Source organism: Phacochoerus africanus, chromosome 8 (assembly GCF_016906955.1).
Source record: "Phacochoerus africanus isolate WHEZ1 chromosome 8, ROS_Pafr_v1, whole genome shotgun sequence".
In the NCBI taxonomy this organism is placed as follows: domain Eukaryota; kingdom Metazoa; phylum Chordata; class Mammalia; order Artiodactyla; family Suidae; genus Phacochoerus; species Phacochoerus africanus.
In genome coordinates, this window is record NC_062551.1 from 48,269,666 (window position 1) to 48,283,575 (window position 13,910).

General features: G+C 47.0%; 1 protein-coding gene across 1 annotated transcript; it reads left to right on the forward strand.

Annotated features, from left to right (window-relative positions):
• Positions 1–216: 216 nt before the first annotated feature.
• On the forward strand, positions 217–11,194 carry LEUTX (leucine twenty homeobox). The gene is made up of 3 exons (XM_047791334.1): positions 217–286; positions 8,424–8,575; positions 10,766–11,194. The coding sequence occupies exons 1-3, from the start codon at positions 217–219 to the stop codon at positions 11,192–11,194; spliced, it is 651 nt and encodes a 216-aa protein (XP_047647290.1).
• Positions 11,195–13,910: the final 2,716 nt, after the last annotated feature.

Below are 13,910 nucleotides of genomic sequence, written 5' to 3' on the forward strand. Positions count from 1 at the left end.
AAGCGGTATGGAGATTTCTCAAAAACTGGAAACTAGAATTATCATGCGACTGAGCAGTTCCACTTCCCTGAATTTATTCAAAGGAAACGAAAATCCTAACTGGAAAAGATCCACAAGAGTCCCCCCTTAGCAACAGCAGTTCTGTTCCAAGACCCCTGGTGGCTGCCTAAAACCCTGGATGGTACCAAACCCACAGATAAAGATGAACCTTGAACAATGGGGGTGAAGTTTGGGGTGCTGACCTCTTATGCACTCAAATCTGAGTGTAACTTTACGTGGGCACCGGGTACCCACAGTTCTGTGTCCATAGTTCCCCAGACTTGGATTCAACCAGCTGAGGACTCTGCAGAACTGCACACAGTACTTTCTTCAACTGAAAACACCCACATATAAGTAGACCCATGCAGTTCAAACCTCTATTGTTGAATGGTCCGCATTACCAGATTTTTGCCGTACCTGTGGCATATGGAAGTTCCCAGGCCAGGGGTCCAATCCCAGCTGGAGTTGTGACCACAGCTGGAGCAACACTGGATCCTTAACCCACTGCACCAAGTTGGGATTGAAGCGGAGCCTCCGAAGAGATAAGCTGGATCATTAACTCACTGCGGCACAGCAGAAACTCCCAACAGGACCAGCTTTTGACCCTGTATAGTTGTCCCGCAGTAATGAGGGTTCGACATTCATGGATTCAACCAACCATGGATTGAAATATTTTAAAAATATTTTTCAGAAAATTCCAAAAGCAAAACTTGAACTTGCAGCATGCCGGCAACTATTTACAAAGCATTTACGTTGCCTTTGCACCTCTTTGCCTAGTATTTACAGTACATTAGGAGTTAAACATAATCCAGGGAATTCCCATTGTAGTGCAGCGGGACCGAACCCGAACCCAACTAGTATCCATGACGATGAGGGTTTGAGGGTTTGTTTGATCCCTGGCCTTTCTCAGTGGGTCAGGGGTCTGGTGTAGACGTGGCTTGGATCCCGTGTTGCTGTGGCTGCGGTGTAGGCTGGTAGCTGTAGCTGTAGCTCTGATTCAAAATACTGTTGTGCAATCTTCTTCTGTCTACTTTGCCTACTTCCAAAGCATTTTCGTCACCCCATACCCGTGAAGCAGTTACCTTTCACTCCGCCATCCCAGCCCTGTGAATGCTTCATGTAGTTTGAAGCTCTGTTTTTTTGATGCAGAAACGTCTAGGGCTATTTTATTTTATTTTTGGCCACACCTGAGGCATATGGAAGTTCCTGGGCCAGGGACTGAACCCACTTGTGCCAACACCAACACTGGATCTTTAACCCGCTGCACCACAGCAGAAACTCCAAATGTGTTTACTGCTATTAATCAAGTCATTTCGGTTAATGAATCCCTCTATCCTTACAAAATAAACTGCCTTATCTCTTGTCATATTCCTTGGTCTGGACTATTTTATTTATTTATTTTTTGCCTTTTTTTAGGGCCACACCCAAGGCATATCGAGGTTCCCAGGCTAGGGGTCAAATCAGAGCTGCAGCTGCCAGCCTACACCACAGCCACAGCAACGCCAAATCCCAAGCTGTGTCTGTGACCTACACCTCAGCTCATGCTAATACTGGATCCTTAACCCACTGAACGAGGCCAGGGATCGAACCTGCATCCTCATGGATACTGGTCATATTGGTTTCCTCGGAGCCATGATGGTGGGAACGCCTTATCTGATTTTATATAGCCAGTCAAGTTTGCTTTTTTTTGTTTGTTTTAAATGAAGTATAGTTGATTTACAATGTTGTGTTCGTTTCAGGTGTACGGCAAAGTGATTTGGAGATCTATGTATATAAATTTTTTCTTATTCTTTCCCGTTATTCTTTATCTCAAGATATGGAGTATAGTTCCCTGTGCCATATAGAAAGTCCTTGTTGTTTCGGTAGCTTATGTATGGCAGTGAGGGTCTGCCAGTCCCATTCACCCAATTTACCCGTCCTTCAATTTGGTAACCCTGAGTTTCTTTTCTATGTCTGTGAGTCTGTTTCTGGTTTTGCAATTAAGTTCATTTGCATTATTTTTTAGGTTTTACATATAAGTGATATCATTTATTTGTCTTTGACTTCCCTTAGTATGATAATCTCCAGGTCCATCCATGTTGCTGCAAAGGGCATGATTTCATTCTTTTATGTAACTGAGTAATATCTCATTGTGTGCTGTGTGTGTGTGTGTGTATATATATATTAGTATATATGTATATACTAATGTCTTGTGAACAGTTCCCCTTAAATTAGTTGAAGGTCAGGGATTAAATCTTGGGTCACACTTTTTTTTTTTTTGGTTTTTTTAGGGCCGCACCTGCACGGCATATGGAGGTTCCCAGGCTAGGGGTCTCATCGGAGCTGTTGCCAGATCTGAGCCGTGTCTGTGACTTACAGCACTGCTCATGGCACTGCTGGATCTTTAACCCACTGAGCGAGGCCAGGGATCAAACCCCGCAGCCTCATGGTTCCTAGTCGGATTTGGATTGTTTCTGCTGTGCCAAGAGGGGAACTTGGCACACTTTTATTCCCAGAACTCTGCACAGCACCGGGCACAGAACGGTTCTCAATAGGTTTGTGTTGAATGGATGATTGGAGGGTGTGGCATTAGGGAGGGATAAGGGTGGGGACTTGATTTTGTTAACGTTTTTACTTAAATATTAGGTCTCTAAGCACAGAGGATGGTAGCCTAAATTGTGGAGTCAGAAAACCCAAGTCGACTCATTGCCCTTCTAAAGGCGATTATCATGACAGGTAAGTTGGGGCAAAGGCAGTGGGTGTGCTTGAGATGCTAGAGGTTGAGTGACTGGGTCGAGGATAAACTAAGGGGAGGGGGGGTATTGGTGGCTTTGCCAACACCAGGTTATCCGTTTTGGGAACCATGGAGTTATACCGTCAGGGAACATTTGAAAAACAGTTTCGGGGTTATGTTGTGGCTCAGTGATTAACGAATCCGACCAGGAACCATGAGGTTGCGGGTTCCATTCCAGGCCTTGCTCAGTGAGTTAAGGATCCGGCGTTGCTGTGAGCTGTGGTGTGGGTCACAGACGTGGCTCGGATCCCACGTTGCTGTGGCTCTGGCATAGGCTGGCAGCTACAGCTCCGATTCGACCCCTAGCCTGGGAACCTCCATATGCTGTGGGTTCGGCCCTAGAAAAGACAAAAAGAAAAGCAATTCGTAATTGGATTTCCACTGTTACCAAGTCCAAGCTCGTGCTGCCTGTTGCATGACGGGCCAATACCTCGAGAGATGAGCTGTTGGGGCAGGGAATAGAGACTTTATTTGGAAAGCCAGCCGACTGAGAAGAGGGTGGACTCATGTCCCAAAGAACTGTCTTATTCTCTTGTCTGAGTTAGAATTTGGGCTTCTTTTATACTAAAAGGGGAGTGAATAAAGGCAAACATTTCCCGGTTCCAGTCAGCCTCGAGGGGCTGTCTTCTTCTCTCCCTTCCTGCAGTCATTCCCAGGTGGGCCTGGTCAGGAGGTTTCTGGTGAGCTGAACAAACATCTTTTCACTTAATGCTCCCAGGCGGGGCTCCCAGAGATGGGCCAGCACGTATAACTTAAGCTTACAGGCAACATCCTTTCAGTGATTAACTTCTAATAGAATAAGAAAGTTTTCCCCTATTATAGCTATTACTCCAGTACCATGAGTTTTTGTTTCTCCACCTCCTTTTTTATTTTTTATTTTTTGTCTTTTCTAGGGCCTCACCCACAGCATATGGAGGTTCCCAGGCTAGGGGTTGAATCGGAGCTCCAGCTGCCGGCCTACACCACAGCCACAGCAACCTACCCCACAGCTCACGGCAATGCTGGATCCTTAACCCACTGAGCGAGGCCAGGGATGGAACCCGCAACCTCATGGTTCCTAGTCAGATTCTTTAACCACTGAGCCACGATGGGAACTCCTTTACCTCCCTTTTAACACCTGGTATTGTCATATTTTTTAAATGTCAACCATTTGATGGGGCTCAAAAAACAAAATTCAACTGAGTAGGTGTTAAAGGTCTTACTGGCTTTATTTGATGATTCATGAATCAGGCAGCATCTGATCTAGCATCCGGAAAGGAGCTCCAAGGATAAGATGCATAAACGGACAATGTATAAAATGAACAACATTTACAGGCAGGAGGAAGCAGGCACTAATTAGGACGTCCTACAAGGCAAAGAAGTGGGTCAGTTATTGCAGGGTTCCCTCCCTTTATCGGATGGCAGGTGTTCCTAAGGCCTCTGTGCTGATTGAGCAATTAGTGATTGGTTTAAGATTCCATTTCTGGGAGGGCTGTTTGGTGATGTGGAGCTTGTATAAGTGACTCGTTTGGGGCCTGCTGTCTTTTTTGTTTGTTTGTTTTTAGGGCCGAAGATTATAGGGAAGTTCCCAGGCTAGGGGTCTAATTGAAGCTGTAGCTGCAGGCCTCCACCCCAGCCACAGCAACGCCGGATCCTTAACCCACTGAGCGAGGCCAGGGATCCCACTGCGTCCTCTGGATACTGGCTGGTTCTTATACTAGTTGGGTTTTTACTGCTGAGCCGCAACGGGAACTCCCTTAATGGGATGCTTTTCCAAGGCAGAAAAGGCGTGGGGCAAGGAAGTCATAAACAAACGAAAGGATTATTTCAGGCAAAGTCACCTTTACAGGAAGACAGGGGTCAACGTGGCAGAGAAGCTCACGGTGCTGGCCAGGAAATTCCGGACTGACTGCTTCAAAGTCGCAGTCAGTTCAAAGGGCTGAAACTGTGGTTGGGGTTTAGTCTTCAGTGTTGGTTTGTGACATGGGGCTTCGCACAATGACTCCATTTGGGGCCTGGTGTGTCTCTACACAGGTGTTTCTGTGCTCCTGGAAGCAGTTTTGCTCGCTCTCCAGGCCTCGTATACAGGACTCAACCTGGGACTCGCCCTTATCCCTCTCTTGTGTGGATCCTCTTCTGCACAACCCCCCTCTTGGTTTTTTTTTTTTTTATTTGGTTGGGTTGAGCTACATCCTTATGGGGTGCACACATGCAAGGTAAGTCGGCTGAACAATGAGCATCAAGTGTCTTTCTCCTATTCACACATGGAAGAAAAACTTTAACTGCACAAAGAATTCGGGCTTGAAAGTAGTTTCCTTAAGGATGTAATATTAGTCTCTTTGCTGTACACTAGAAATTAACAGAACATTGTAAATCAACTATACGTTAATACTTTTTTTTTTTTAAAAGGAAGTGCTTATAAAAACTAAAAAACTAAAAAAAAAAAAAGAATGTAATATCAGGAGTTCCCGATGTGGCTCCGTAGGTTAAGAATTCAATACAGTGTCTGTGAGGATGTGGGTTAAGGATCCAGTGTGGCCTCAAGCTGCAGCGTAGGTCTCAGATACGGCATGGATCAGGCTGCTGTAGCTGTGGCAGAGGCTGGCAGCTGCAGCTCTGATTCGACCCCCAGCCTGGGAGCTTCCATGTGCCGCAGGCATGGCCCTAAAAAGACAAAAAAGTTTGTGATGTCAACGTCCCTAACTATAAACGTGTTGCTGTATATTTCTCCCTTTATTTCTTTAATATTTACTTTCTATATTTAGGCATCTGTGGGGGATAGAAATGTTTAGGAATGGATTTCGTTGGATTGACCCCTGTAACATTCTGTGATGTCTTTCTTTGTCTTTTGTTACAATCTTTAGTTTTAAAGTCTATTTTTTTCTGATATAAGTATTGCTACCCCAGCTTTTTTTTCCTTCCTATTGGCGTGGTATATTGCAGCGTCCTGCACCACTGGGCAACGGGAGGCCCTGAAAGAGGAATGAAGCACACAAGACTCTTTATTTTTTTGTCTTTTCAGGGCTGCACCAGCAGCATATGGAGGTTCCCAGGCTAGGGGTCGAATCAGAGCTACAGCTGCCAGCCTACACCACAGCCACAGCAGCTCCAGATCCGAGCCGAGTCTGCGATCTACGTACACCACAGCTCACGGCAATGCCGGATCCTTAACCCACTGAGCAAGGGCAGGGATTGAACCCGCAACCTCATGGTTCCTAGTCGGATTCGTTAACCACTGAGCCACGACGGGAACTCCCACGAGATGCTTTTTCAATTTAAAAGTGGGGGACCAGGGGGGACTGTGTTCCGCAGAACAAAGGCCCCTAGGCTTTAGCCCCCATGGCTTTTATTAGGGAAGGTGATGTGTTTAGAATAGTGAGCACGAGCAGGCATGGGGAGTGTCGAAGCCATCTCTTGGTGAGATTTAGGGAGACTACGAGCAATGAAAGTCACAGGTCTATACATCTAGGATATGGTGCAGCTGCGTAAAGAACAGCAGAGTTAACGTATAAGCCTGTTACTTTATTTTGGTGGGAGACCCTGCACTTTAGAACTCTGCGTCAGCAGACGTGCTCGTCTGGCTTTTGCCATCACAAGCATTCTTGGCTTGTTGTGCTTTTCTGCGAACCGAGGTTGCCTTCTGCGGAGTTCAGCAGTTCAGGGCCTCCAACGGTATCTCTTTTTTGATCCCTTTGTTTTCGTTCTGCGTCTTCAGTTTCAAAGTATGTTGCTTGTAAGCAGCATATAGAAGGGTCTTTTTTGGAGTTCCCATTGTGGCTCAGCAGCAATGAATCCAACTAGTATCCGTGAGGTCATGGGTTTGGTCCCTGGCCCTGCTCTGGGTGATGGATCTGGCTTTGCTGTGAGCTGTGGTGTAGGTCGCAGATGCAGCTCCGATTTGGCATTGCTGTGTCTGTGGTGTAGGTTGGTAGCTGCAGCCCCAATATGACCCCTAGCTTGGGAATTTCCATATGCCATTGTGAGGACCTAAAAAAAAAAAAAAAAAAATCCCGATAGAAGGGTCTTTAAAAAAAATCCATTTGGTTCACTATATCTTTTGATTAGTTTAATCCATTTACATTTAGAGTAATGATAAATATGTATATAATCATTGCCATCAAAAAATTATTTTCCGGCTGTTTTTTATAGTTTCTCTTTGTTTTTCTTTCTCCTCTTGTGGTTTGATTATTTTCTTTAGGGTTACATTTATATCTTTTCTGGTTTTCTTTAGGTATTTAATGTGTTTTCTTTGGGGTTATCATGAGGTTCACATATATAATATCCTATGTATTTGACAGTCTCTTTTAAGTTGAGTAACTTAATTTTGAACACTTCCAAAGCTTTATATTTTTAATTATCCATCCCATGTTTTATATGTGTGTGTGTGTATTTTTTTTTTTGGTCGTTGTTGTTATTGCACCTGCAGTATATGGAGGTTCTCAGGCTAGAGATCAAACCCCAGCTGCAACTGTGATCTATGCCACGGCTGCAGCAACACTGGATCCTCAGCCCCTTGTGCTGGGCTGGGGATTGAGCCAGTGCTGCCACATATTCAATGCCAAATACTTAACCTGCTGCACCACAGTGGGGTATCCTCATGCTTTATTTTATTTTTTTGCTTTTTAGGGCCGCACCTGCAGTAGATAGAGGTTCCCAGGCTAGGGATGAGTTGGAGCTGCAGCCGCTGGCCTACACTGCAGCCACAGCAATGCCAGATCCAAGCAGTATCTGTGACCTACACTACAGCTTATGGCAATGCCAGATCCTTAACCCACTGAGTGGGGCCAGGGATAGAACCCGCATCCTCATGGATACTAGTCGGGTTTGTTACCGCCAAGGCACAATGGGAACTCGTCATGATTTATGTATTTGATGACACACCTTACATGTTTTTATTTTATGTATCCCTTGACTTACTGCTATTATTTGGCTGTACCCATGGTATATGGAAGATCCTGGGCTAGTTATTGAACCTGTGCCACAGCAGTGGCCCAAGTCACAGCACTGACAATGGCGGATTCTTAACCCACTAGGCCACTAGCGAACTCCCCAGTTGTTTGTTTAATTTCTTTTGGCCAGGCCCATGGCAATCAGAAGTTCCCCGGACAGGGATCAAACCCGCACCACAGCAGTAACCCAAGCCACAGCAGTGACAATGCCAGATCTTTAACCTGCTGCGCCATAATAGAACTCCCCCAATTATTTATTTTTAATCAATTTTGCTGCTTGTGCCTTTTACCTTTCCTACTTGCTTTGTATGTGATTTATCCACTACCTTTATTATGGGATATATATTTTTTTGTCTTTTTTTTTGTCTTTTTGTTGTTGTTGTTGTTGTTGTTGCTATTTCTTGGGCCGCTCCCGTGGCATATGGAGGTTCCCAGGCTAGGGGTCGAATCAGAGCTGTAGCTGCCAGCCTACGCCAGAGCCACAGCAACGCAGGATCCGAGCCGCGTCTGCAACCTACACCACAGCTCAGGGCAACGCCGGATCGTTAACCCACTGAGCAAGGGCAGGGACCGAACCCTCAACCTCATGGTTCCTAGTCGGATTCGTTAACCACTGCGCCACGATGGGAACTCCATATGGGATATATTTTTTAATGAAAGACTTTTGTCTGTTCTCTTTGCAGAAAAACCAAATTCATCTCGCCGATCCCGTACTTACTTCAGTCGGGAACAGCTTCGGGTGCTAACTGATACCTTTGAAAAGACCAGGTACCCCAACTGGTTCATCGTAAACACGCTTTCTTCAAATATTCATCTTGATGAGTCAGTTATAAAGGTATGTCTCTGCGTCTGTCACTAGATAGTACACCCAACCCAGAGTTTCACATACTTTTAGTCATCGTATAATTCTGGTTGCTTGAAAAATTGCTGCCAGGACAGATGTCAAACATATTATCTCTTTGTTCTAAACACCACTCCTTTTACTGAGGAACGCTAAGGCTCAGAGAGAGGAATTGTCTTCCAAAAATTATAAACATAGGAACTAGGAGTTGAAGCCAGGCTTTGCTGTCTTCAGACCCACAATGCTAGATGAGATCCTTTGGTGACGGATTTCAGATACTCCCACTTGGGGAGCTCCTGTTGTGGCTCAGTGGTAATGAACCTGACTGGTATCCATGAGGACTCAGGTTCCATCCCTGGCCTCCCTCAGTGGGTTAAGGTTCTGGTGTGGCGGAGAGCTGTGGGGCAGGTCGCAGATGTGGCTTGGATCCCAAGTTGTGGCTGTGGTGTGTCCTAAAAAGGAAAAGAAAGAAAGAAAGAAAGAAAGAAAGAAAGAAAGAAAGAAAGAAAGAAAGAAAGAAAGAAAGAAAGAAAGAACCCAGATATTCCCATTTGGGTCTTTTCCTGGTTATTTCTAGGTTCTCCTCCCCCCAACCCCCTTTCTCTTTCTTTTCTGGCTGCCCTGCAGTGTATGGAATTCCTAGGCCAGGGATCAGATCCAAGCTGCAGTTGTGACCCATGCCGCTGGGCCAGGGATTGAACTCGAATCCAGCGCTGCAGCGATGACACCAATCCCGCTGTACTAAAGTGGAATGCCAAAGTTCTCTCTCTCTTTCGTTTGTTTTTGTTTTTGTTTTTGGTTGCACCTGTGGCATGCAGAAGTTTCCCCACGGGAAATCAAACCCACACAGCAGTGACAACACTGGGTCATTAACCACTAGGCCACCAGGGAGCTCCTTCCTCTTGGTTCTCCTTGGTTATAACCTGCACCATCATCTACATGCCTTGCAACTAAGTGCCCACAGAGTATTCAGGGCTTAGGAACCCCTGGATGAATCTCGAAGGCACCCTAAGCTAGACCCCCCACTCAATATTCTCAGCCTTCAGAATCCTCTCTCTGAGAAACCGGAGTATCCACCAAGGCAAAACCCACTTTCCTCCTAAATATACCTCCTGATCTAGGCTTAAAGTGCTCTGTCCTAGTCTACCCGCTGCCAGCACGATCCTACGCTCCCTTTGCCCTCTGGCTCCCAGAACAGAGAGGAGAGAAGAGACTTTCCTGAGAGTATCCTTCGTGGCCCAGCGGTTAACAAACCTGACTAGTATCCATGAGGACGCAGGTTCGATCCCTGGCCTCGCTCAGTGGGTTAAGAATCTGGCGTTGCCGTGAGCTGTGGTGTAGGTCACAGACATGGCTCAGATCCCACATGGCTGTGGCTGTGGTGTAGGCCAGCAGCTGCAGCTCCAATTGGATCCCTGGCCTGGGAATTTCCATATGCTGCTGGTGTGGCCCTAAAAAAAAAAAAAAAGAAGAAGAAGAAGAAAAGACCTGTTCTCATTCAAATAGACATGAAGACCTGTGAGAGCCGGTTTCACACACTAAAGAAGCAACCTAATTTCCGAGGTACACGAGGTTTCCCCATGGGATGTGATCCATCCCCATCCCCCTTCTTTTGCTTTTTAGGGCCGAACCCATGGCTTATGGAAGTTCCCAGGCTAGGGGTCGAGTTGCAGCTACAGCTGCTGGCCGACATCACAGCCACAGCAACACCAGATCCAAGCTGCATCTGTGATCTATACCATAGCCCATGTCAAAACTGGATTGTTTTTTTTTTTTTTTTTGGCTTTTTGCTATTTCTTTGGGCCGCTCCCGCGGCATATGGAGGTTCCCAGGCTAGGGGTCAAATCGGAGCTGTCGGAGCTGTAGCCACCGGCCTATGCCAGAGCCTCAGCAACGCAGGATCCGAGCCGCGTCTGCAACCTACACCACAGCTCACGGCAACGCCGGATCGTTAACCCACTGAGCAAGGGCAGGGACCGAACCCGCAACCTCATGGTTCCTAGTCGGATTCGTTAACCACTGCGCCACGACGGGCACTCCCAAAGCTGGATGCTTAACCCACTGAGCGAGGCCAGGGATCGAACCCGCAACCTTATGGTTCCTGGTCAGATTTGTTTCCCCTGAGCCACCACGGGAACGCCTGCAATCCCCCCTTATTAACCTGCTTATCTCCCTCCTCCCTAGACTTGGTTTAAAAACCAGCGTGTCAAAAGGAGGAAGAAGGAGCGTGAAACTCAGCAAAACCCACCACTGGAGGACACACCACAGGTGTCTCCAGTGAAGGAGGAGGAGACCCCCTCCCCTAGTGCTTCTGGAAACACCCGTTCCACGTCTCTCAGCATCTCAGGTGCTTCTGACCCTGACTCTCCCCAGCCTTCGTGTCCCGAGCCATGTGAAGGGGCTGCACCATGTGAAGGGGCTGCGGCCACCCCATGCGATTCATCCTGTGACTTTCTGCCCGAGGATCTCCAACAGATAAGTTTCAGAGACCCTGATCCTCCTTGGGCCTCCAGTCCGTACGACATGGATCAGCTTATACAACTATACAACTTACCTGGCGAGGATGATCCCAGCAGTCTAGACCAGTACCTCCTCCCGCTGTGCTCCACCTGAGGGAGTCTGCCAACACCTGGAACGGGCTCTCTGCAGTCCAAACAGGTCACAGATCAGAAATTATCGTTTTCTGTAGGAAAAAAAAATCAATCCCTCTTGAGTTCCCGTTGTGGCTCAGTGGGTTAAGAACCCGACTAGTACCATGAGGATGTGGGTTCGATCCCTGGGCCTCGCTCGGTGGGTTAAAGATCCAGCGTTGCCACATGCTGCGGTGTAGGTAGCAGATGCAGCTCATATCCTGAGTTGCTGTGGCTGTGGCATAGGCTGGCAGCTGCAGCTGCAATTCGACCCCTAGCCTGGGAACTTAAGTGTGGCTCTAAAAAGACCAAAAAAAAAAAAAAAAAAAAAAGACAAAAAAAAGACAAAAAAAAGAAAAATCAAAAAATCAATCAATCAATCTCTATCTTTCATCATTGCTGGCAATTTCTGTCCCGTGTAGCTTGCTGATCCCTTTGGCTGGGATCTCATAATTGAGGAGAAGAGACCTCATCCACTTCCACCAAGGTGTACAAGCAGTCCTTGTGACCATCAGTGACACCCAGAGCTTTTGCCACCAGGGACTCCCTACGTCTCCCATGTGCTAATCTCAGCTGATGGAGCTGTGCAGAGTGCATACCTGAGTCCTCAGGAGCAGGACCTGATGTCCCAACTTCATCAAACGCTGGCCCTCCCCTTCTGCAGGAACACCTGCATCCTTGATGCTTAGGGTGAGGTTGGAGGAGGTGATTCAGAGGATGTGACTGCCCACTGACCTGTGAGAGGCCCCCACCTCATCACCCCATCTTCTGTCCTGTGTACGTTCTGCCCATATTTCTCTCAGTGGGGGCTGTTGCAAGAACCTTGCCTTGAGAGAATGAAGTGTTGCTGAGACCCCCCTGGACTAAATATGTGTCTGAACCCAGTTAAGGCCCCTGCATAAGCGTGTTGGGATTTGTTGGCTGGATAAGGAGATCTATTTGTCTTGTGGCCACTCAGGACAAGCCTTGCAATGAAGTTCCTCTGCTCATTAAACCTGTCCTCCTCCAACTTGTGGTCTGCCTCTTTCTTTTTAGTCTCTCCTTGTCCTCTGTGAGTATGGGGGCCAGATATAATTACCAGGTAGTTATTAAGAAATGGGATGAGGAGTTCCATCGTGGCGCAGTGGTTAACGAATCCGACTAGGAACCATGAGGTTGCGGGTTCGATCCCTGCCCTTGCTCAGTGGGTTAAGGATCCGGCGTTGCCGTGAGCTGTGGTGTAGGTCGCAGATGAGGCTCGGATCCCGCATTGCTGTGGCTCTGGCGTAGGCTGGCAGCTACAGCTCTGATTAGACCCTTAGCCTGGGAACCTCCATATGCCACGGGAGTGGCCCAAGAAATGGCAAAAAGAGAAAAAAAAAAAAAAAAAGGGGATGAATAGGGAGTTCCCGTCGTGGTGCAGCAGAGGTGAATCTGACTAGTATCCATGAGGATGCAGGTTCGATCCCTGGCCTTGCTCAGTGGATTAAGGATCCAGTGTTTCCGTGAGCTGCTGTGGAGGTCGCAGACGCAGCTCGGATCCCTCGTTGCTGTGGCTGTCATGTAGGCCGGCAGCTTTAGCTCTGATTCAACCCCTGGCCTGGGAACTTCCATATGCCACTGGTGCGGCTCTAAAAAGCAAAATTAAAAAAAAAAAAAATAATAGAGGAGTTCCTGTCATGGCGCATTGGAAACGAATCCGACTAGGAACCATGAGTTTCGATCCCTGGCCTCGCTCAGTGGGTTAAGGATCCGATATTGCCAAAGTGAGCTGTGGTGTGGGTCGCAGACATGGCTCAGATCTGGCACTGCTGTGGCTGTGCTGTAGGCCGGCAGCTACAGCTCTGATTAGACTGCTAGCCTGGGAACCTCCATATGTTGTGGGTGCGGCCCTTAAAGGACAAAAGACCAAAAAAAAAAAAAAAAAGAGAGAGAGATGATATTGTCTTTTAGCTCCATTATACCAGAGGCCTGATGGGATAAATGTGTTTGCCAAGAGCTTTTCCTGCTTTTGGAACCTGATGAAATCAAATCTCAGCCTTCCAACCTGAGTGGCCTTGTCCTGGAGACATTTTCATATATGATGATGGGGTAAATATTTATTCATGACTGAAAGGTATTCTGTTAGTGTACTGCTATCTTTTGACTCTCTGGATCGTTTTTGCTATAGGGGATCTCTGTGTTTCAAATCCAGGGTGCAGACTGTGATATTGTGATATAATGAGAAATACATCCTTTAGTCTCCAGGCTCACGGCTCTCAAAACCCTTGTTTTCTAAGAGATCAGAGCGAGGGGCATCTTTTGTTGTAATATTAGACATTTTGTCCTTGGTTCCTAAACTAATATAGAGCAGTAAAGAGAATTGTATGCTAGTGAAACAAGTCAGGTAGAGAAAGACAAATACAGTATGACATTGACAGGGATGACGTAGGCACAGGTAGTTGCAGAAGTCCCGGGAGAGGATCATAGATAGAGAGAGAAATCTAGGGGACTTTGGGAGATCACTTTAAGTTAATAAATTGCTCAAAAAAGCCATCAGAACCTGGCAGGCTTGCTTGACTAGGGGAAGGGCGAGAATGGCCTCGGTCATTGGGTGGAGGATGGAATTCAGACTCAGAGGCAGGGCAGGAGTTTGAGGACCACCCCTCTGGTGATTTGAATACACACCTTACCAGATACCAAGGAGGAGCTGCTACCCACCCCCCCAAGGAAGAGGCGGG